This window comes from Haliotis rubra, unplaced genomic scaffold, assembly GCF_003918875.1.
Source record: "Haliotis rubra isolate DU_JTF1 unplaced genomic scaffold, ASM391887v1 Scf157, whole genome shotgun sequence".
In the NCBI taxonomy this organism is placed as follows: domain Eukaryota; kingdom Metazoa; phylum Mollusca; class Gastropoda; order Lepetellida; family Haliotidae; genus Haliotis; species Haliotis rubra.
Genome location: NW_025765525.1, coordinates 1,458,929 through 1,484,457, shown reverse-complemented (window position 1 = coordinate 1,484,457; position 25,529 = coordinate 1,458,929). Strand labels below are relative to the sequence as shown.

General features: G+C 42.3%; 1 protein-coding gene across 4 annotated transcripts; it reads left to right on the top strand.

The window, feature by feature from the left end:
* Positions 1-1,289: 1,289 nt before the first annotated feature.
* Positions 1,290-14,053, top strand: LOC124271087 (L-proline trans-4-hydroxylase-like). 4 transcript variants are annotated; one of them, XM_046706162.1, is made up of 10 exons: positions 1,290-1,377; positions 3,776-3,817; positions 4,648-4,726; positions 5,629-5,710; positions 8,240-8,350; positions 9,324-9,415; positions 10,001-10,091; positions 11,154-11,283; positions 12,031-12,182; positions 13,250-14,053. In XM_046706162.1, exons 2-10 carry the CDS (start codon positions 3,808-3,810, stop codon positions 13,364-13,366), a joined length of 864 nt encoding a protein of 287 aa, XP_046562118.1. In that variant the 5' UTR covers positions 1,290-1,377; positions 3,776-3,807; the 3' UTR covers positions 13,367-14,053. The 4 variants fall into 4 exon arrangements, with proteins under 4 accessions (XP_046562118.1, XP_046562117.1, XP_046562120.1 ...); XM_046706161.1 differs by having other exon boundaries at positions 1,314-1,377; positions 3,779-3,817; XM_046706163.1 differs by lacking the exon at positions 4,648-4,726 and having other exon boundaries at positions 1,354-1,377.
* The last annotated feature ends 11,476 nt before the right edge of the window (positions 14,054-25,529 follow it).

Genomic DNA, 25,529 nt, shown 5'->3' with positions numbered 1-25,529 from the left:
TCATTTTTGCTCGTTAGAACTCATTCACATGACAAAAGTGAAATGCTGACATTTGATTTGTCTAAGTTTGAACACCAAGCCGAACATGTTCCGTTAGTTCTTTCCGCATGTATATTAAAAAATTGAAATAATGTGGATATTTGTACATCAGTGTATGCCTTTAATAGAATCCTGTTGTATGTTGTTGGGGTATTTATTGTACTGTAGTTGCTGACGGATGTCCAGTATTAAATCATGTATCCAGTTACGCGCATGAAGATTATGTGTTTGGTTTCATTACTTTTGAAACTGCCTAATCCAATGTCTGTACTGTTAAGTTTCCCCCAGCTGTTCTTTTCAATGACAATGATAAACGTAACGCTGCGGATGTACGTCCAGGAACCAGTCTGTACAAAAAGAAATCAAAGGAAACACACGACTAATACTCGTTGCGTTTGATTGTTCTGTGAAGCGACAGCAGCATATCCTCCACCATCCAGGGTGTTTGTTTTCCATTCCTTTCGCTCGTCACGCCGAAGACCCGGGTTCGATTCCCCACATGGGTACGATGTGTGAAGCCCATTTCTGGTGTCCCCCTCCGTGATATTGCTGGAATATTGCTAAAAGCGGCGTAAAACCAAACTCACTCACTCACTCCTTTCGCTTGTCATGCCGAAGACCCAGGTTCGATTCCCAACATGGGTACAATGTGTGAAGCCAATTTCTGGTGTCACCTGTGATATTGCGGAATATTGCTAAAAGAGGAGAAGAAATGGCAGAGGATTAAAATGTACGACATTTCCGGCATCTCCAAACGATCAATGCACCTAACGCCAAGAAATCTTTTACAAGCATATATAAACAGCTTCAATAACAAGTATCTCTGTCTGTACCCCGTGAAGATCCGGGATAGAACTGGTCTTCAGTAACACATGCTTGTCATAAGAGGCTAACGGGGTCGGTGGCCAGGCTCGCTGACTTGGTTGACGCCTGACATTGTATCCCAATTTCTTAGATCGACGCGTACGCTTATGCTGTTGATCACTAAACTATGGTGGCTGATTAGGGCCATCGATATCGCTTTCTCGTTTCCGAATTTACAGAAAACGATCACCGTCATATAGCTGGAATATTGCTGAGCGCGGCGTTAAACAAAAAGACCAAACAATCTAAATGGACCTCTGTCTGAAGTGAAAAACATGAATTGTACGTCTATTTTGGATTGTACACCTCATCATATTACTGTGTGCAAACACGTCAGTGTAATTATATAGCATCACTGGCGCGTGAACGCAGTCCAGACCTGGAAGCCACGTTTCCCGGGGTCCCATGACAGAGTCTGTAGACGTAACTGTATCCGATCACCTGGAGCAGTCCCACAGCCAACAGCTGTCACAGGTAAGGACCCTTTGCGTTCTTGTTTCCTTCTGTTGCTGAGAATTACGTCTTTAATATCACCTTATTTAAGTTGTGGATATTCCCAAAGATAAATTTCTCAGCTATCGTCGTTTGTTTCATAATGAAATTTGCACACCTGTATGACCTACATTTGACAGTAGGCGACAGGCACGTCTGTCTTATCAAATTTAAGTTTTGTTTGTCCGAATTCTGTTACATTGAAATTTGTGTTTGAAGATCCGAGCGAATTAAATAGCCCGTAGTTTGTACATTGCATTGTATATAGCATTTATACCACACGTTTTGCATTTTATACGTGAAACATATGATTACGTCACCTGACAGACATTACATCAAGCCCGGAAACAATCACGAAAACATAATGATAGTTATATGGGCAACTTTTTTAATAGGCGATCACCGCGACATTAAAAATTGGTTCCAGTTAAGTCACGGAGAATCATGAAGGTACGTGTAAACACTTTTTCATTGAAACGAATAACAAAAAAAGATATTTGCAAAAACTGCAATCCCAAAAGTTAGGTTGACACACTATAGCATTGTATATAACATTTATACCACACATGTAGCATTGTATATAACATTTATACCACACATGAAGCATTGTATATAACATTAAAAGCACACGTGTCGCACTGTACAGAGCATTTATAGCCCATTTGTAGCTTTGTGTATAGCATTTATAACACGTGTAACATTGTATAGAGCATTTATAGCACATATGTATTATTGTTGCAGCATAATACGAATATTCTATATTTTTGCATATTTTACAATATATTTTCAAATATTATTGCCCAAACATAATTTCAGATTGAATGTACACTAGGTTTTAATATACGGTAAGCTGAAACGCTTGTACCACGTGCAAATCGACCAAAAAACTGTCTCACGCATACTGACATATATTCCCCGAACATCATCGATATCCATCATCTGTGGCCTACCACAGGGGTAGCCTAGTGGTTAAAGCGTTCGCTCGTCACGCCGATTGTTCGATTCCCCACATGGGTACAATGTGTAAAGACCATTTCTGGCAAACCGAAACATGAGTCTCATTAACCCATTCAGACAATGACCTACTTTTCAGCCGATCCGAACTTTTTCGTGTGAAAGTGAAAATAGACATCCCAAACAACTATGGTTACACTGAATTCCAATTCCTTGTTTTATAAGAAAATGGTATTTACAAAAAAAATGAATTTTAATTATAAACTTTAATAACATCGTATTTCTATATTTTATAGCGAGGTGTAGGCAGCATGACCTTAATTAACTAAGACGTCACAGACTGCCCCTGTGGTAAACTGATTCACAATGCATCTGGCTCACTGGTTACACCTGTTATGTGTTTGTTTGTTCAGTGTAGTTCTGTAACGCACAATGTGATTGATATAATATCAGGTCCGTACCAGACCGCCAAACTTTTCAAGCGGGAGAGCCTCGTTTTGAGATTTCCACGATTTCCAGGTTTCCGTTTGTCATAGACTAACAACTAGTCTCTGAAATGAACATATTTTACTGAAAAAAAAGTTCATAGTAGAAAAAAAATAAAATATAATGAAAAGGAGCCCTGAGACTTTCTTCATTTCCTGAAGCTGAGGAAATCTAGACTTGCCACTTTTCTAGACTTGTGTGGGCTTTCTTGGATATATTTGCTTCAGGGTCCGTACGAGAGACTACGTTTGTCAGAGCTCGCTGTACGACAGAGCACGCTGCACGACGTGTTTGCAAGGATTAGAAGGAGCGTAGTGTTGCAATATACAATTGCTTAGATGTATCAAATAATACTTATTAATAATTATATATCCAGTTAAATTAATTGATCTCAAAATTCTGGACTGGTTATTGTACTAAGTTGCGCAATAGGACGGGACCCAGTCAACAGGAAACGAGACTGTTGAGTAATCAATGTTTTGTTTCTCCCGCCGTGATATTGCTGAAATATTGCTAAAAGCGACGTAAAACCTCACTCACTCCATGACTTCGCTTGGCTTTTTACGCAACCTGACTAACAGCAGCAGCCCCTGAGGGAATAATTTTGCTGTATTTTGAGAAAATATTCCGATTTCGCCTCATAAACTTGGTACAGATATTGAGAACATTCTATGATATATATACTGAACGCTGAAAAAAGGGTATTCAGTATGATTGGGAAAAAAGGAGGCCAAAAACACTAACAAATAAAGGGTCAATACCTTGGCCGAATTGTGCCGTGTGATAGTCACGTGAATGATACAACTTCCAATATGGATTCCTCCCACAGCTGGCCGAGATAGCCTAGTAATGTATGGAATAAGTCGAATGACATTTCCCGAGTCTACGATTAGGCCTTGTTTGAACTACTTTTCCATGTGAAATACTACTTTCTTTACAGCAGGTTAACAGTCGGGCGTAACCATCAGCGGTATGAAAACAGGTACGTTAATACTTTTGAGAACAGATATTAACATGATTTAAATATCTTGTAATATTCTATCAAAAACAAAACATAAATGCACAAAAAATATTTATATGATGACAAGTTAAATATGTTTCCGGTTAACGTCGGTTCTGTGGATCGGGTGGTCGGGCTCGCTGCCCTGGTTGATAGTGTATCATCGTGCGCTGACGGAGAGGATTGTTGTTTATGACATCAATCACTGGGTTGTGTGGTCGATTGTTTATTAGTGTATACATCACTGCATATGATACATTCCACGCCCTGTGATCCATTTCCTGTCCCTGTTACTGGTGTGTTACTACATTGCCTTTCTGTTTTATAGTCACTTTTTACACCACTATAAGATGTTTCTTAGTTGTTTAACGCCGCACTCAGCAATATTCCAGATATATGGCGGCGGTCTGTAAATAATCGAGTCCAGACTAGACAATCCAGTGATCAACAGCACCGATCTACGCAAATTGGATACGATGACATGTCTCACGTCTCAACCATATTGCTGAGTGCAGTGTTAAACAACAGCACGCACCTGACCACCGATCCCATCAGTCGCCTCTTACCACAACTCATTGGCGGATCCTTCCCCTCTCTCTCTCTCTCTCTCTCTCTCTCTCTCTCTCTCTCTCTCTCTCTCTCTCTCTCTCTCTCTCTCTCTCTCTCTCTCAGAGGAGGTTCAACCCCCTCTTGAATATGACTAATCATTCTCTCTCTCTCTCCTCTCTCTCTCTCTCTCTCCGAATCTCCGAATCTCTCTCTCCGAAAACATATCTGGTCTCTCCCATTTATATAATGAATGTTTATTACAGAATACGAGTACGGACCTGGCTTTCAGGCCACGGATGACATGCGGAGTGCGTTTGAAGAATTTGGATATATCATAATTAGGTACCGAGAAAAATATACTTATATAAAATCGAACCCGGAGAGCGGAAGGTCGCGGGTTCGATCCCCGACTGTCATACCAAAAGACGTTAAAATATGGTACTTGTTGGTCCCTGCCTGGTGCTCGGCATTAATGGGTACAACAAGGACTGGTAGGCTCGGAGTCAGTATACTGTGTCTGAGTTGGGTATTCATGCTTCACTGCGGCATGGTATCTCAGTGGGCTAGCACTATAAAACCAGCTTCAGTCTGGGCTAGTACAAGCAGCCGCACATACACATACACACGCATGCACGTCGTCATATGAGCGAAATATTCTCAAGCACGACGTTAAACCCAATTTCACCTCACCTCACCCCACCCGGCTACAGGTTCTTGGACTGAGCAGCTGACCTGACTTCAATGGTGGTGTAGCCTAGTGGTTAAAGCGTTCGATCGTCACGCCGAAGACACGGGTTCGATTCCCACATGGGTACGATGTGTGAAGTCCATTTCTGGTGTCCCCTGCCGTGATATTGTTGGAATATTGCTAAAAGCGGCGTAAAACACAACTCACTCACTCACTTTAATGTGTGTGTTGTTGTTTAACACTGCACTCAGCAATATGGTTGACACATGTCATCGTATCCCAATTATGTAGATCGATGCTCATGATATTGATCACTGGATTGTCTTTGTCCAGACTCGATTATTTACAGACCGCCGCCATATAGTTGGAATATTGCTGAGTGCGGCGTTTAACAACCAACCAACCGAACCAAACCCTAATGCCCAACAGCTATTTCTTTCTTACGACGACAGCCTTTGAAAAGAAAATAATTTTGAAGCATAGTAAAACTGATAATGCATGACTAAAACCGCCGAGAGTAACAGTTGATATTTGTGATGAAGTGTAGTGTTTTCAGAGGTATTTTGGACTCGGAGGAAATCACGAAACTGAGAAGAAGTATTGAGGACAATGAGGAGCTGATGAAGAACTCCTTCGAGGTGGGTTGATGCAACGAGTGAGTGAGTGAGTGAGTGCGTATTGTTTTCAGATGTCTGCGCCTTTACTTTTGTGGTGAAGTCTCGATTACTACTAGGGGCGGTGGGGTAGCCTAGTGGTTAAAGCGTTGGCTCGTCACGCCGAAGACCCGGGTTCGAATCCCCACATGGGTAAAATGTGTGAAGCCCATTTCTGGTGTCCCCCCGCCGTGATGTTGCTGGAATATTGCTAAAAGCGGCGTAAAACCAAACTCAGTCAGTCAGTCAGTCGATTACTACTAGTCTGTCTCACAGTCCCAGGACCATATTAATTTTCCTGCATTTTCCCTACTGCCTTGCCCTCCCTGCCATGCTAAGGCCCTAAATGAAGCAAGTCTAGATTTCTCAAGGAATATCTGGTCTCCCCGGGGCTCCTTTTCAGTTTAAATGGGTTTATTTGTTACAATAGATACTACATATATTCAGCGACTATGCGTTATTCTAGATTACTACTTACTCGCCCAAATATCGCCACTACGGCATAATACAACATCTAGTCACTTCATGTTGTGGACATATCTGGACTTAAAAACGTCTACCTCTGATGGGATTGCCAAGGACAAACGCTGTACAATGGTAGACTAACACGTAGTCACTGAAGATATATAATTTTGAAAGTAACAAATAAACCCATTTAAATTGAAAAGGACCCGAGAGTTGGGAGATTCAGGTTCCTGGCCCTGAGGGAATCTAGACTTGCTTCATTTAGGGATTTTGCACTGCAGGCAGGGCTTTAGGGAAGGGCAGATAATGTGGTTCAGGCTGTGACTAACAGAGATTTAGAACCTGAGGGGAATCTAGACTTGCTTCAGGGCTTTAGCACTACAGGGAGGGCAAGGCAGTAGGGAGAATAATGTGGTTCAGGGCCTGTGAGACAGACTATACATATGGTGATCTGATCTTAACGACACTTCGAAGATGGTTTCAGTTAAATCACGATAGTACATGTATAAGTGGAAAGCCTGAAGATGTTACCACTTTGAAGAAACCCACGTACAAAGGTACTATGCTGACCAACCTAAATGCGCTAGTGAGTGGTAGGGTACATGTTGTTTTAGTACGCCAGAAACCGATGATCGAGGGTTCGAATCCCAGTCCGTCCCGATTATGTTTCTCGGTTTGTCTGCGCCAAGACAAGATTATCAAGAATTTCACCGTACTTGACGCCTTACCTGCATCACCCAATGCCTTCCTCCCACAGTAAGCTAACACTGCGTGGCATGGCTGGAATCCTGTTCTAGATGGAGTTGGGGCGGTGGGGTAGCCTAGTGGTCAAAGCGTTCGCTCGCCACGTCGAAGACCCGGGTTCGATTCCTCACATGGATACAATGTGTGAAATTTATTTCTGGTGTCCCCCATCGTGATATTGCTGGAATATTGCTAAAAGCGGAGTAAAACCAAACTCAGTCTAAATGGAGTTAACCCGAACACACTTACTCACGACAGGCATAAGATGGTCGGTCGGCTCTATTTCAACCCAGACTCCCCAGTAACGTAAGGTTCAAGGACAGTCTTGTTTCTTGCTCTGTAAACACGATGTTGTAAACATCACGCCTATTGAATTACGTCGTAAGGCTGAATTCTTCAAGTACGGGACCAGTTCACATATACCCAGATGTTTATGGCCTACGCCGAACCGCCTCTAACAATGGCTCCTATTTGATGACGCTGTTATAGCCTCGATGTGATACTTTAACTCTCGTATCACCTTTCTCGTTCATTCTCATTTTTTTACAATCAGTCGTTTTTAAAGTGAACCCTGGTTAACGCCAACCTGGTTACAACGCCTTAATTTTCCATAACAGAGTTCCACCTATTGAAATTCCGTCCTTATAACGCCCGAAATCTTCCTGGAGTGAGTGAGCGAATATGGTTTTACGCCGCTTTAGCTTTATTCCATCAATATCATGGCGGGGACACCAGAAATGGGCTTCACACATATATACCCATGTGGGGAACCGGACCTTCAGCGTGATGAACGAACGCTTTAACCACTAGGCTACCCCACCGCCCCTCTTCCTGAACAAATGGTGGCGTTATAACCAGGGTAGACTGTATGGTGTTAATTTCATCAGTCTGTGACACAATATATGCAACATCCTCCAACAGCCATTGAACCAAGTGGATTAGAATTGGCCGTCAGCATTCCATGCTTGTCGTAAGAGGCGAGTAACGGGACTGGGAGATAGTTTGATCAGGTTTGCTGAAAAGGTTGACACAAGTCATCGTATCTCAGTTGCGTAGATCGATGCTTATGCTGAACATTGCCACATGGGTACAATGTGTGAAGCCCATTTCTGGTGTTCCCCGCCGTGATATTGCTGAAATATTGCTAAAAGCGGCGTAAACCTAAAGTCACTCACTCATTCACTTATTCTTTTGATCACTGGATTGTCTGTATGGTTCGATTTGTACGATGTTTATCACTCATGATCAATAAACGCACAAATATTCATGCCAATATATTCTCAAGTCTATGAGTATATTTTGCAGCTCTCTGACGGGGAAGAAGGTAAAAGCCGCGCATGCGTGTGGAGCCATCCTGGCAATGACGTGGCTGGATTGGTTGTCCGTAGTCAGAAAGTTGCTGGAACGTGTGAGAAGGTAATCAGTGAGACCATGTGAAACATGTGCTTAAATTCTTGAGAGACATTTAGAAGTTGGTGAATATATAAGACGAGTATATGGATGGCAACTTCTTGTTTATTGTATAACACAACGTTTCTGGGCTACTTCTTGCCCCTTCGTCAGGTGATTTTGAAGAAGGGGCAAGAAGTAGCCCAGAACGTTGTGATATACAATAAACAAGAAGTTGCCATCCATATACTCGTCTTATAAACATGTGCTTAGGCTTCATGAAACAGGTATATATTAAAACAGCAACACAAAATAGCTGTTGTGTATACCAAACCACATCTCGAATCTACTTAATCAACTAACATATACTGACACAGGTCATTCCTTCCAGAAACACAGGACATTGTACTTAAATGAGTGAGTATGGTGAGTATGAGCTTTTAGCAATATTCCAGCAATATCACGGCGGGGGGACGCCAGAATGGGCTTCACACATTCTACCCATGTGGGGAATCGAACCCGGGTCTTCAGCGCGAGGTGAGGTGAAATTGGGTTTAACGTCGTGCTTGAGAATATTTCGCTCATATGACGACGTGCATGCGGGTGTATGTGTATGTGCGGCTGCTTGTACTAGCCCAGACTTAAGCTGGTTTTATAGTGCTAGCCCACTGAGATACCATGTCGCAGTTAAGCATGAATACCCCACTCAGACACATTATACTGACTCCGAGCCGACCAGTCCTTGTACCCATTAATGCCGAGCGCCAGGCAGGAACCAACAAGTACCATATTTTAACGTGTTTTGGTATGATGCGGTCGGGGATCGAACCCGCGACCTTCCGCTCTCCGGGCGGACGCTCTAACCACTACACCACGGAGGCGGCCGTGTTCAGCGTGACCAGCTGGAATATTGCTAAATGCGTCGTAAAACCATACTCACCCATCTAATAGAACATGCACACACAAAATATATTGTTACAATTTCGTTCATCGATCACAGCTGATGGGCGGCGAGGTGTACCACTATCACTCCAAGCTGATGATGAAGGAAGCGAGAACTGGAGGCAAGTTTGTCTGGCACCAGGATTATGGGTAAACAGCTTTTATCACATAACATGATATCATCGCTATTTTATAGCGAGTCATAACATATATACTCGTGTTGTTTTTACGATCGACTCTGCCTTTGGCATGGATTTCTTAAGAGTACCCGGACTGCCGGGGTAGCCTACTTGTTAATGGTACCAATGTAGAATATTTATAACGCGCTTTTCCAGGCTTCATATCCTGCTCAAAGCGCAAAAAAAATAATCTGATTATTGTTAGACCGGATAAGCCAAACCGCCAGTTTGAAATCCAGGGGAAGAAATAGCCTACCTAGGCCAGGATCTCCCCATTTTGATATAAGAACAAGGATGGGAAACAAGTAGCCTTTAAAGTTGATTCAAGGGTGGGGAAGATTTAGCCTAGGGGGGAAAGTTTGGCCTACTAAAGTTTCCCCGGGTAAGGTTTGGCCAGGGGGAAAGTTTGGCCTGTTACACCGGGTTCGACTCTCCACATGGGTACAATGTGTGAAGCCAATTGCTGGTGTCCCCCGCAGTGATGTTGCTAGAATATTGCTAAAAGCTGCGTAAAACCACTTACTCACTTAAAATTTATGCTCTATGTTTGCGTCAGATACTGGTACAAGAACGGTTGTCTGACCCCTGACCTAATGAGCGTGATGATCGCAATTGACAAGTGTGAGAAGGCTAACGGATGTTTGCAGGTGTGTATGTTGGTTGTTCTTCTGTTGTGTAACGCCGCACTCAGAAATAGTCCTGCCATGTGACGGTGACCGGTAAATATTCGAGTCTGGTCCGCACAATCCAGTGACTGACATCATGAGCATCGTTGTTCGCATTTGCATTACCGAATAGGCGTGTCTGACCAACAGACCCCGTTCGTTGATTCTTACAAGCATTGGGTGCTGAAGATCCGATCTGAGTCTCATGGGTCTTGCAGGTAAACGCTACGTCATTAGATTTGTTCTTTTGATCAAATTTTGCCATAGACATAACCCATTGCTTTTGTGTTGTTAATGTTCTAATTTCTTTTGAATTTGTTTTATATATTTATTTTTAAAACATTTTACGTCCCAGGTCCCAATAGCAATAGCAACGGTCTGCAGGCTATGTGTTAGTCATGACATATTGGTCCATTCCACTGTACCAGAGTGAGTGAGTTTTGTTTTACGCGACTTTCAGGAGTATTCCAGTCAAAACTACAAACTCTAAGAATGTGCTTCACACATTGTACCCATATGGAAAATCGAACCGGGTATTAAACGTGGCGAGCGAACGCTCATACCCCACCAATCCTCTAAATTAATGCTTCTTTTAAAATATATGATTATAATTACTTGGTATAACTAGCAAGTCCTTTTAAATTGAAAAGTAGCCCCGAGGAGATTCAGAGTGAGTGGGGGTTGTGGGGGTAACACAGTGGTTAAAGCGTTCGCTCGTCACGCAAAAGACCCGGGTTCGATTCCCCACATGGGCACAATGTGCGAAGCCCATTTCTGGTGTCCCCCGCCGTGGTATTGATGGAATAGTGCTAAAAGCGGCGTAAAACTAAACTCACTCACTCACTACACCATTACATGCAGTAAGGGCTGGTCGGAAGGGGGCAGTACGGGAACTGTGAAAAAGACAACCGTGTCCCTGTACAGAACAAAATGACCACACGTTCTCTAAACATTCTGCCGGTTGTAAAACAAATGATTATATTATGATAAATAAGGTTTTTTTCTGTTAATGCGTTTTGTGAGAGTTTTATACCCTCGTCTCAGGTTCTGGAGAAGTCGCACAAGCGTGGGCGGATCGAGCACCTGCGGGTCGGGGGACAGACCGGAGCGGACATAGAGCGGGTGGAGTTCATCAAGAAGATCTGCTCGTTAAAATACGTGGAACTACAGCCAGGTGAAGTCCCATGTGTAACAACCTGCAGTACCCGGCACTTATTTATGTTGCATAAGTGAGTGAGTGAGTGGGGGGTGGGGTTGGTGAGTGAGTGAGTGGGTTGGTGAGTGAGTGGGTGGGTTGGTGAGTGAGTGGCTTGGTGAGTAAGTGAGTGGGTGAACGGGTTGGTGAGTAAGTGGCTTGGTGAGTAAGTGAGTGAGTGAGTGAGTGGGTTGGTGAGTGAGTGAGCTGGTTGGTGAATGAGTAAGTGGCTTGGTGTGTGAGTGCCCGGGTTTGGTGAGTAAGTGAGTGGGTTGGTGAGTGAGTATTATGGCATGGGCATGTTTAATCAACACCTGTTTCTCGCAGCTGCAAACTGGTCGCGACATCTGTTTTTCGTGTATGTATGTATGTATGTATGTATGTATGTATGTATGTATGTATGTATGTATGTATGTATGTATGTATGTATGTATGTATGTATGTATGTATGTATGTATGTATGTATGTATGTTTGTTGTTTTAACGCCGCATTCAGCAATATCCCAGCTATATGACAGCGGTCTGCAAATAAGTCTGGACCAGACAATCATGTGACTGACAACGTGACCATCAGATCCACAGCATTGGGATACGATGACTGGTGGCTGATCCCCCGATCCCACGAGTCGCCTTTTACGACAAAGACCAATTCTAAGACCAATTCTAACCCGGATCTTCATTCTTGAGCCACATGGTATTTAGGTCTGACATTGTTCATTCCTCCAGGTGACGCCCTGTTCTTCCACTCCAACCTCCTGCACAACAGCAGCGCCAACACCAGCGACGACCGACGATGGGTCCTCATCCCCGCCTACAACCGACGTTCCAACAACCCAGCGTTCGAACACCACCACCCCCAGTACACAAAGCTGGATATCGTACGTCACCTGAACGTTATTCTTCCCTCAAACTAATTAATTCATCAAAGCCTAATCCTGCCTAAGGAATCATTTGTTATTTTGACCAAAGAACCATCATGTAACATATGTTATATTTGGGATTACACTTTCTTTGTAAAGTACAGATTCTAGTACTTTGTTGGGTTGAGTCCCATCCGGGATTCGAACCGACACCCTAATCGCCGCCGTGGAAGCTGCGGTGGCTGAGCTGTCTAGGCGTCTGACTTTGTGTGCTGGCGATTAAGTGTCTGACTCTGAAGGTGTGGGTTCGAATCCCGGATGGGACTCAACCCAACAACAGTACTAGAATCTGTACTTACAAAGAAAGTGTAATCCCAAATATAACATATGTTACATTTGACCACTTTCTAAATGGCATTGTGTATTTCATTACAAAGAACCATGAATTCATTAAAATGATTGTTAATCTGCCCAAATTTACAACAAAAGTTTCTGATCAACGAGTTACTCATTTATTGACAAGTTATTTACCCAAGGGGTGGTGGGTAGCCACGTGGTCAAAGCGTTCGCTCATCACGACGAAGACCAGGGTTCGATTCCCCACATGGGTTCAATGTGTGTAGCCCATTTCTGGTGTCCCTTGCCGTGATATTGTTGGAATATTCCCCAAAGCGTCAACTCACTAATCTCCCCAAAGAGTCATAACGTGCTCATAGCGTTAGTCTGTCCAAATTCAGCAATAATTCTGACAAGTTATTTCACCCAAGGAGTCATATCAACGCTATTCTACCCAGAAAGTCACAAAATGCTCAGAACTCTATTCTGCCCCAATTCACCAGTAATTGATTCTGACCCACGAGTCACCCATTCATTGACAATTTATTCTAACCAAGGAGCAAAGATACCCATGCCACGACTTAAGATATCAAAGTTAGAATTTCAAGAGATTGTGAAAATGGATATATTACTGATAAAATTATATATCATGTATACATATATTGCAACGAAGACGAGTGAAATATAAACAGGATCACATAGCTCGATAATGAAACGTTATTGTGCTATTTTGCTTGATGATGTTGCAGGTTCCAGACGACGCCGTCAAGTCGTGCACGACGTATGTCGACAACATTGGGAAGGAATACATGGATCCTGACACCGACAAGACAATCGTGAAGTTGAACCCTGACCAACAACCCTGATTGACAACAACAATTGACAATCATTTGACAACCATGATTGGACAACATGGATATATAACACTACTGTTCGAGAAACGTTTCAGGATTCATATATTGGTATATTAAAGGACTGGAAGACATTCTCTTATTTCAAATCTACCCCACTCACATGTAACGTGCATTTCTTACGTTCCCTGCTCTAAATGATTGGGTGTATTTATTTCAGGGTCTGTATGACAGACTACGAAAATACTTATCTGTGCATAGTTGGATCCAGAGGGGGTTGCAGGGGTGCCCCCCTTTTCTCCTGAAAGTTTATTAAATGACCATTGAAACTCTCGTGAAAACGGATGAAAATGAACTGTACACCCTACCACTCCTTTCTGAACTGTGCTACCCCCTTTCTCAAAAAGCCGTATCCGCCCCTGTGTGTGGATACCTAATCCATAACATGTTTTATGAGCCATATGTGCTTTGAGGTTTGTACATATACACTACTGTACAAAAAACAATATTATTGTGTTCGCGGCCTTGACAACACATGGCTATGCTTCTATACCAGCCTTGATATTCTCCGTAGTTTTTTTTTATCTCATGCCCGCCCTGAATTTTCATTCCAACGTGAAACAATTATATGTTTGGTTTTCTCAAATTATGGAAATTGATGCCCTGCTGTGACAAATAAAGTACTCTTCCCTTGCACATTCCGTCAGCTTGATTTGTCTTTATCTATATTTATAAAAAAAAATGTTTTCAAAGCGACCCGATATACATTATAAATTTATTAAACGAATATTACCAAGTGATTGATATTTTTATAAATTCATAACTTAGGCAATAAGTGAAAAATATTGAAAGTTCCACCATACTGTCCAAGGAGGAACCCGTGAAGATACGGATTAGAATTAACCTTCAGTAACCGATGCTTGTCGTAAGAGGCGACTAACGGGATCTGGTTGCCAGGCTCACTGATTTGGTTGACACATGTCATCTTATCCCAGTTGCGTAGATCTATGCTCATGACGTTGATCACTGGATTGTGTGGTCCAGACTCGATTATTTACAGACCGCCACCACAAAGCTGGAATATTGCTGAGTGCGGCGTAAAACTAAACTCACTCACTCCAACGAATGCCGCTTTTAGCAATGTTCCAGCAAAAACACGGCGGGGAACACCAGAAATGAGCTTAACACATTTTAGGGAATCGAACCCGTGTCTTCGGCGTGTCGATCGAACGCCTTAACCACTAGGCTCCCCCACCGCCCCACACTCACTCCAATGAGGATGTGTACATGCTATTAAACTGATATCTACTGTAAAAACTCGTTATCTCAGTATGTAATATCGCGACATAGCGTTTCAGACGATGTAACTGTGGTACCTGCAGAATTCCGATTGGCGCTACTCACTAATATCGACACTGCGGTCCTCAGGATGGTGAGTGAGTGAGTTTGGTTTGACGTCGCTCATAGAAATATTCCAGCAATATCACAGCGGGGGACACCAGAAATGGGCTCCACACGTTGTACCCATGTGGAGAATCGAACCCGGGTCTTCGGCTTTAGGAACGAACGCTTTAACCACTAGGCCACCCCTCCGCCCCCTCAGGATATACACGCTGGAATGTATATATTTTATGTGCGCTTCTCCTGGTGTTCTATCCGACTTAGCCCATGCGTTTAGAAGCAGCTAGAACGTCAGTTATTTCATCAATATTGTTTACAGATGTAGAACTATATTATATCTACATAAACACCACTTTGTAATGATTAAATCTGAGTATTTAAAGCAAACAAGTTTATCTTAATTCTCAATATAGCCTCAACCAAAAGTGTTCAGTCCCTGTTGAGCGAAATATTCTCAAGCACGACTTTAACCCCAATTTCACCTCACCTCACCTCGGTCCGACTTGGTCCGGGCTGCCAGAAGCTACGTAAATCTCGTATAGGACAATGTCTGTGGAACGAAGATTAGTGACAATATATATTTCTCAAATCAGGTGAGGTGAATTTGGGTTTAACGTCGTGCATGAGAATATTTCGCTCATATGACGACGTGCATACGTGTGTATGTGTATGTGTGGCTGCTTGTACTAGCCCAGACTTAAGCTGGTTTTATAGTGCTAGCCCACTGAGATACCATGCCGCAGTGAAGCATGAATACCCCACTCAGACACATTATACTGACTCCGAGCCGACCAGTCCTTGTTGGTTATCTCCCAATTGACAGACACCCGTTTGACAGACACCCATTTGACAGACACTGAACTGGAAGGTTAATTAGGGTAACACCTACGGGTATAATGGAACAGTCCACTGTCTATTGAGTCGAGCAGGGTGAGCCTGAAACAGGTTCGTTACTGAGAAGTTTGATTGTGGGTAAATAGAACTTTGTTGTGATTAAATGATAAATGATTTGTCTTCGCAAATTGATTTTACTAAAATTACCCAAATATAAAACAGCTCCCATTAATAGCATTGATGAAAAGACCCCTACAACAGAAGTGTACAACTGAAGAAAAAAACGTTTTGTTGGAGAGATATAGATATGTACATATTTGAAAACATTCTGATTTGCAGTAAATGAGACACCTGCATTGCCATGTAAGATACGATTAATACAAATCTGTGTTCTAATTTTAACAATACTTTCTAAAGATTGTAACAGTTTGTGTCTTTGAGTAGTATACAATGGACATTCAAGGAAGTAATGAAAAACATCTCACATCCATGGCCACATTGACATGATGTGTCATATTTCAAATATTTATCTTAAACAAATCGTAATTAAGTGCACGTGTCATGTATCTTAATATTGTGTGCAAAACATATAACTTCTTTATTCCATATGAATAATATTTAGGTTCACATTTGTCCATTTGATTTATATGATACAACAGTGTCGCTATTTCCAATAGCTAAGCTAATGTTTTCAATATGATGATGCCGACTCCCGTTAGACTAGAAGGTTAAACCGAAATGTTTATGAAAATAAACTGTTTTTATATTGCAGCAATAAAACAATAAAAATTTAAATTACTCTCTTTTCGTCCATCTTTCAAAATATATAACATAGCTTCAGTTTGTTCCTGTGTTTTTATTTGGACTATTCCATTATAATGTGTAGGTAACAGGTAGCAGATACTCTGTTCACTGAACCGTAAATGTTGTTGTTTTAAGGTGTCTGCGAACTGGCTGTCTGCGTAATGGGAGGACACCTCCTTGTTGTACCCATTAATGCCGAGCGCCAGGCAGGGACCAACAAGTACCATATTTTAACGTCTTTTGGTATGACGCGGTCGGGGATCGAACCCGCGACATTCCGCTCTCCGGGCGGACGCTCTAACCACTACACCACGGAGGCGGTACACACGCAATGACCATTACAATGTCTATCCAATGCAGCCTGATAAGAGAACTGCCATTCAATAATTATCCAGCCAGCCGTCGACATTAGTGAATCAGATTTCACGAAGCTAATTGTGAATGTTGGTTTGGTTGTTGTTTTACGCCGCACTCAGCACAATGCCAGCTATTTGGCGGCAGTCTGTAAATAATCGAGTCTGGACCAGACCATGGAGTTATCAACAGCATGAGCATCGATCTACGCAATTGGGATACAACAACATGTGTCAACCAAGTCAGCGAGCCTGACCACCCGATCCCGTTAGTCGCCTCTTACGGCAAGCATGGGTTACTGAGGACCAATTCTAACCTGGATTTTCACGGGGAGACTAGCATGGGGTGCTGAAGACAAATTTTAACCCGGATTTTCATGGGGAGACTAGCATGGGGTGCTGAAGACTAATTTTATCCCGGATCTTCACGGGGAGACTAGCATGGCGTGCTGAAGACAAATTTTATCCCGGATTTTCACGGGGAGACTAGCATGGGGTGCTGAAGACAAATTTTATCCCGGATTTTCATGGGGAGACTAGCATGGGGTGCTGAAGACAAATTTTCCCGGATCTTCATCATGGGGTGCCGGATCTTCACGGGAGACTAGCATGGGGTGCTGAAGACTAATTTTATCCCGGATCTTCAGACAAATTTTATCCCCATATCTTCACGGGGAGACTATCATGGGGTGCTGAAGACAAATTTTATCCCGGATCTTCACGGGGAGACTAGCATGGGGTGCTGAAGACAAATTTTATCCCGGATTTGCATCAGTAACTGTGAAAGCAGTGACAGTATTTACAGTAGACTGCTGCACTGTTTCCTTAAATGTTGTCAGTTTGACATTGTTGGTTCTTTGTTTCTTTGTCAGCTTTGTTACTATTATTTGCATATCTTGAACAATATTAACACTGAAACTAAAACTAACTGGCAAGTACCTTTGCAGTACCTAAAACATATATACATCAGTCAGTGAGATGGCACTGACGGACAACAGACGGACTGTTACAAGCGGCAGCAAATACTCACTCACGTGTCTGAATACGTACAAATTATGTACTTCCTTTCTCCAACAGGTTTCAGGTTAGGGAGCAACCATTTCGAAACGTGTGCCGGGGCAGTGTAGTAATGTATTGTAATATTTTAATTCGATATTCATGTAACAACTTTTTTTGACTACCCAGCATATGCTTTCCGCATTATAGTCTGTGCAGTAGCCTAAGTACCAATGATGGGACATAGTCTTTACCTTTACTTTTTGGACCCAGGACGCGATTGTCACTTGGATGTGAAGTGGACTGTATGCTGACCATGAGGGCAAAGGACTACATGAAGGATTCCGAGGCATAGGACTACCAAGAAGACCTCCAGGGCACGGGCCTGCCATGAAGACTGACTGACTGACTGAGTTTGATTTTACGCCGCTTTTAGCAATATTCCAGCAACATCACGGCGGGGGACACCAGAAATGGGCTTAAAACAATGTACCCACGTGGGGATTCGAACCCGGGTCTTCGGCGTGACGAGCCAACGCTTTAACCACTAGGCTACCCGACCGCCCGCCTGCCATGAAGACGTCCTGGGGGACGATATTGACCTTGAAGTCCTCAAGAGGCAGGACGACTGCCAAGAAGACATATTATGGGCAGGCGTGGACCAAGAACTCCTCTGGAGTCAGGACGTCTGACAAGAAGACGACAGAGGACCAGGTAGGCAACCCTTTCTAACAATCTTTTGATGGATACATAAAAAATAGGCGCAATAACCGTGTTTTTTAGCAATGAGTGTTGTTTGCGTTCGTGCAAATCGAGATGTTAGTATTGTTCCATGTTGGGAATGGTGACAATTGAAAAGGTTGTATATATCACAGTTTGTCCAATTGTTTTGGGGTTTTTTGGTTGATGATTATTGCCCGTATCCCCCCTAAATTTTAACGATGAGGAAACATTTCTTTGAGTGACATTTCTAGAAGTGGGATATGTCTTTCAGTATGTTCAGATACAATTAAAGAAGCATGTTAAAACTCATCCGTATGAGATGATGAATATATATTCAATTGATATGATTTGACTAGAATAAAATTTGAGGGGGGATACGGGCGGAAGTCTTTCCCGTTTAAGTCTTTATCGGAATAGTATCAAGAACATGTTTCAGTTGTGAAAAGACAGGCTAAAAAACACATAGCATCAAGACAGTGGCTTTTGTACGGGACACTCGGTATGTAGTCATAGTTTACTTTTTGTTTTTGATTCAAACGTGGGAAAACTATACATTTGTTAAGTGTATCTACCAAAAAGAGCAGGTTTCGTTTTAATATTATGCAATCCACTTTTAGTATTTTATTCTCAATAATGCATTCGTCACCACTCGCTCCTTTCCGTAACCTCCAATATGACTCGTCCCCGTCGTGATACGCCAATATGAAATCCTTCTTGAGGCATTCGTCACCACTCGCCCCTTTCTGTAAACTCCAAGAAGGCTTGTCCCGGAATAACACGAGTTGGTCACGAATGTTCTTGAGGGGCACAAGTCGCTATTCGGCTTGTCCCGGAATAACACGAGTTGGTCACGAATGTAGTTCATGACCACCCCTCCACTTTAATAAATAACCATGTACATGTGTAAGCGAGCATCATTCCAGCACAGCTGGCATTACAATTTCAATGAAAATACATGCTACCTCGTGCCGACTTTCGAGTAAAGTTTCCATTGCAAATGAAACGGGAGAAATGATGTATTCGAGCGGATGGTTCTCACATCCATAAACAATACTTAATCGTTTAATATCGTAATAATATCAAGTCAATACGGACAAATAAGACATATTCAAGTACTTCCTCCTATCTGGTAGTATGATTCTGTATGCTAGAGAAACTGCGACAAGTTGTAACAATTTCAATGATATGTTACTATGTGACTATGTGTCCCAGTCCACCCAGCTGTGAATGGCCCAGATAGCATTTGGACGTTGGCCCAACGTTAGCAATGTTGGCAAAACCATTGCCAACGTTGGGCCAACGTCTGAATGCTATCTGGGGGGTACCCCGTAAGGATGGAAAAGCCACATTAACTCGGTGCGCCTAGTAGGCAGCAAGAGTTGTATGATCCCAAGGGAGTTGAGATTGAAAATGCGATGTGCCGTTGTGATGGATATCCAATGATCGAGGGAAAACAAAGCGCCTTTGAGCAGTTGTACTGGATATCGGCGCTATACAAATGTTTGTATGTATGTGTGTATGTGTATCTTTTCTGAAACCCAAAACACTTCATCAAAACGCACCCTATATAAGTTATCACATCGTGTCTCGGGAAATTCGGGGTTTTATCAGTCCCGAGTCTAGTTGTATTCCCCTAGCCCTCGGGGAATACAACCTTACTCGGGACTGATGTGATAACGCATTTATCTAGCCGAATGTTTTTACTAAATCAAAAGAAAACAATAGGCCTACGCATCGAATCGACTTTTTTTTATTTATGTGAGATGCCATGTTGACACCAGCTGACCGATTGACCTCAATCCAGGCGCACGTTACTAAAGGCTTGGCGATGCACGCTTTTCTCACTTCGCGTGGTCACCGAGGCGTAGCGGGATAATATGACTTTTGTACTCCCTGCTCGCGTATTGTGACGGGTGTACATGGTATTTTATCAGAGTCACGTGAACCAATCAGAACTCGACATTCTTACATGAGGCTGGATGAAAAGAGTTGCACCCGGTGCAAAGGACCAGTGGCGCAGACGAACCCGAACGCTCGCAAAGGAACACCTCCATGAATTCCAATGGCAGGCGAGAAAATCGTACAGTGACGTGAGGCTTCGCTTTCTTCTTTGGTGGGGTTCAAGGTGAGATTATATCAAACTGTGACTATAGCTGAAGGGGTCGTTGTCGGCACCGGTACTACAGATATGTACCGCAGCATTCGTGACCAACTCGTGTTATTCCGGGACAAGCCGAATAGCGACTCGTGCCCCAGTGGAAGGATTTCATATTGGCGTATGAACATCAGAACTACTTTAAACAAGAACGATAACTCTATCCCTGTTTGATTCCAATTCTAAAAATCACCGAAGCACATGTACATCGTATTGCTAGGTTGTTGTTTTGGGGTTTTATTTACTTATTTATTTATTCAACCTCTTTGATACAACTAAAAGAAGGAGAAAAACATATTTGTTAAAGACATATGGTAATGTTATTATTACCAGCTGTTCACTTTATATTTCCAATTTTGTTTATTTTCTAAATAGGGTTTAAACACAAATTGGAATTGTTTTATTGAATATACAAAAAACAAAATTTCAGCTACATTAAATCCCAAAACAGATACTCAAAAATGACTTTAAAATATTTCTCAAACTGAAGATTCGTGTAACCTTGCTGTCACACCCCAGGTGGAATTTCAAATTAATTCGCTGAAAAAAAATATGAATGACCAAAAAACAGACTAAAATATCCCCAGAGCTATGAAATATAAGCCCAATGTTAAAGATTAAGGTTCATTAGTTACATACAAATACGATATTATTGTTTTGAAACTCGTAGTGATTATAATTACATTTTCCTAAAATTGGTTGAAGCGCACGTACAATCTCCATAACAAGCCCGCAAGATTGTCAGAAATACAGTTGGACCCATGACAGCAGTTATGTCAACAAATGCATGTGCGTATATTTGAATCTCTCGCCGTCAATCGCATGATTCTTATTAAAAACTTCATAATAGGCAGCAAAATCCTTTTAGCTACGTTCTTTGTACTTTCAATATGACGATATAGATTTTTCATGATTCTTTAAACAATGACATAATGCCATAAACGATTTAAGTACTCGGGATTATTTTTATCAAAGCACCACGCTCATTTACGCGCGTTCTGATTGGTTTGTCGTATTTTCGCACATAACAAGTATCGAGTGGGGGACGAGTCTTCTTGAAGGTTACGGAAAGGGGCGAGTCGTGAGGAATGGTACCGCAGGTACGTTTCTGTATAATGAGAATACAGAAACGTACCCTAGGATGATTCCATTCCCATTCTTGATCGGAAATGTCATGTTGTATTAGATACATTTGATTGCGTTATGGAAGTAATGAGAATACACAGTAACGGATATTTCGCGATGCATATGAATACCACTCGCAATCAGTTGAACAGGAACAACTACATATGGTTTTGGGTTTGGATTGCAGAATATGGACTCTTCCGTCGCTTAGGGTACCGGGTACGTTTCTGTATTTTGTCTTTGTTTAGGGTACATGTCAGTATACAAAAACGTACCTGGGGTACGTATCTGTAGTACCTGTGCTGACAACAACCCCTTCAGCATGACAATATCAAATTAAGACCATGCCATGTGTTGGTGAACCAATACTCTGTGTGTGTGTACACATGTGCACATGGTGTGTGCATTTACATTGTGAATGCTTACCCTTCCCCAAATTAAAGAAAAAAAATCATTTGTTTTTAAAGTACTTGAACACCCACGCACGCACGCACGGACGCACGCACGCACACACACACACACACCGCTCTCAGGTCATGTACAAAATCAATGACCCACCTATAAATTTTAAATATCAATGTACAAAATTGATGCCCTAACCCCAACCCCCAACCCCTTTAAACCATCATCACCCCAAAGCCATAAATCAATTATGAATGGTTCTCTGGTGGCCATGATTTTACTGAAATTTTATGAAATTTTGTATTTATATACTGGCCACATAAAGAAACTGTGCACACACAAAATATAAATATAGGCACACAGCGTCTTTATACATAAATACAAGTGTGAACATAGCAAGTGTTGGAGACAATCAAACGCTCATGAACGTGCCAGGCGACGTGACGTCATTGATGGTGGCCTATGGACTTGCAATGTGTTACTGCATGTGAAGCCCGTGCAGCCGCACACATGTGAAACTCAGAAATTGCAGTCACTGTCGAAAGCTTGATCTTTGGTCATTCAAATGTTCACAAATTCACATGAGAAGTCACATGCACATCATGCCAAGATTAACATCTGCTCAACGTCAAGAAGCTATTGGAATGGTTCGAGCAAGAATGAGCCAACAACAGGTGGCAGCACATTTCCAATGCCATCGTAACACGATATCTGCATTGATCAGGCGTTATCGAAACAGTAATGACGTCACCGACCATCCACGTTCCGGGTGTCACCGACGTAACGACGCCAAGACAGGACAGAAGGATTCGGGTGACTCATCTCAGACACAGGTTCCAGACGGCAGTGACCACGTCCAAAACCATTCCCCAGGCCTCCAATGCTCATTTGGTAGCCTCTGTGCGTCGTCGATGCACTGCTGTGCTTCACTGCTGATCTTACTGAAGATCAATTCTAACCTTGATCTTCACGGTTAAAATAGACGAAGAAACAGAACCATCAAGTTGTGTTTTGAATAGCAGCTACTGTCTCAGACCCTACAGAATAGACCCATGAAGATCCAGGTTAGAATTGATCTTCAGTAACCCATGCTTGTCATAAGAGGCAACCAACGGGATCGGGTGGTCAGACTCGCTGACTTGACACTTGTCATCGGTTCCCAATTGCCTCGATCGATAATGATGCTGTTGATCACTGGATTGTCTGGTCCACATTTGATTATTTTCAGACCGCCACCATATAGCTGGAATAGTGCTGAGTGAGGTGTCAAACAACAAACCAACAAGCCTCAAAACTAAATTAGCAGATCAAAATTGCTTCAGCTCTGAAATTAATTATTTTTCTGGTCCGCATTTCGAATAACGGGTTTAAATAATGGGACAGAGTTCATATTTCCCATATTATAAAACACTTCTGATGAATTCTATCATTTTCTCATTACTGTTTCCTATGTTAGGGATGAATGCATCCAAACATAAGAAACTTGTGGAAATTTAATATTTAATGTTTTCCATTGCCATAGAACAAAAATAAACCATGTTTTTGACATTCGTTCATGCAGAAAAATGTTCTTCAGATTACTTTAAGATAAATACTTGAACAGAGATCTGCAGAAAAATTGACACCTTAATGTAACAAGTCTCACTTCTGGTTATCTAATTTGCACCGATATATAGCTGGAATATTGCTGAGTGCGGCGCAAAACAACAAACAAACCAATGACAGTTTCTGGGACTAAAAATCAGTCTGAGCTTGAGTGATGGCCAAAGCACCAGTATCATTGCATGGGAGGAGTGGCCAAGGGTTGCCAATTTCTCTAGTGCTATTCTGTACTGGGCTGTTTTTAGAAACAGTGCTAAAATCCACAGGCATGCTTTAGTTAGAGCTGTGACGATATATCGTATCGATAATCGTGATACTTTATCTGACGATATATATATCGATATGTTTTTTCGTATCGTGATATGTATCGTTGACCTTAAAATTGTTAATTTTTACTAGATATTGATGGTTATGTCAAATTTTCCTCCTATTAAAATATGATTTTTTAAGGAAAGTAACTAAAGAAAGCATATCGTGATATGGATCGAATCGAATCGTATCGTTCTAAGATATCGCGATACGTATCGTATCGTGAAATTTCTGTATCGTCACACCTCTACTTTAAGTGCATGGACATTATTGCTCTGGTTAACCCAAGCTGCCTGTGAGGCGCTAGAAGGTTAATATTCATGTGACTTATATATTCCACCGGGTACCCATTCACTGCTAGGTGAACAGGCAATTTTGCATAAACTCACATGCCTAAGGTGAGACAATGGTCATATTTGCATTATTGTGAGGCATTACTCAGTTCCAAGAAACTCTCAGGAGTCAAGTTGCCAAACACGTCTCCCATCCAAGGACTCTCTGTGACCAATGTCGGCTAACTTCATCTTATTTGTGACCTGAGCGCTACACACAAGATCACACATCTCCACAAGATGATATACAGCCATCCAGAAAGCCTGGATCCAGCCCTTGCTGATTACAATCACATCTCTCAATGCCAATCTGTTCCATACCAAGAGGTGAGGTGAGGTGAAATGGGGTTTAACGTCTTACTTGAGAATATTTCGCTCATATGACGACGTGCATGCGTGTGTATGTGTGGCTGCTTGTACTACCCCAGACTTAAGCTGGTTTTATAGTGCTAGCTCACTGAGATACCATGCCACAGTTAAGCATGAATACCCCACTCAGACACAATATACTGACTCCGAGCCGACCAGTCCTTGTTGTACCCATTAATGCTGAGCGCCAGGCAGGGACCAACAAGTACCATATTTTAACGTCTTTTGGTATGATGTGGCCAGGGATCGAACCCCGGCCTTCCGCTCTCCGGGCAGATGCTCTAACCACTACACCACAGAGGCAGTCTCCATCCCAATAGCTGTCATGGTGTGATTTAACTGAAGTACTGTTGAAGGCACTTGAAGGGCATGATCAGGAGATGTTTCTCTCTGTGTATTAAAGATGTGCAATAGAAGTAGATCACAAATGTTTTATTCACAGTTCAATTACAAATATGAATGTTACAACAGGTGGTCACCTTAGCTGAAGATGTACTGGACAATGATAGTTGATGCCTGTCATCTCTCCCAGCCACTGGGCTTTTTTCCAAACATTTAGTCAACAGTTTGCATCTATAGTGCCAGGAGTGTAAAAATGCATTTGGAGTGGAAGGCATTGTTCATGATTTTCCACCAAGGGTCCAACAATCAATAAAAATGATCAAAACTTGGCAAATATGCCCTGGGTGTCGTTGTACAAAGAGATCTTAGCGTTAAGATGATGGTAACTCCCATACCTTATCAGGGACTTGCGACTGGTGTAGTGCTAAGGT

What these genes read in the sequence shown, in the direction of transcription:
- LOC124271087 (XM_046706162.1), top strand. An exon ending in TTTGGATATATCATAATTAG is followed by an intron (nt 4,727 to 5,628) that starts GTACCGAGAAAA and finishes TAGTGTTTTCAG; the next exon opens with AGGTATTTTGGACTCGGAGG. An exon ending in AGGCTAACGGATGTTTGCAG is followed by an intron (nt 10,092 to 11,153) that starts GTGTGTATGTTG and finishes CCCTCGTCTCAG; the next exon opens with GTTCTGGAGAAGTCGCACAA.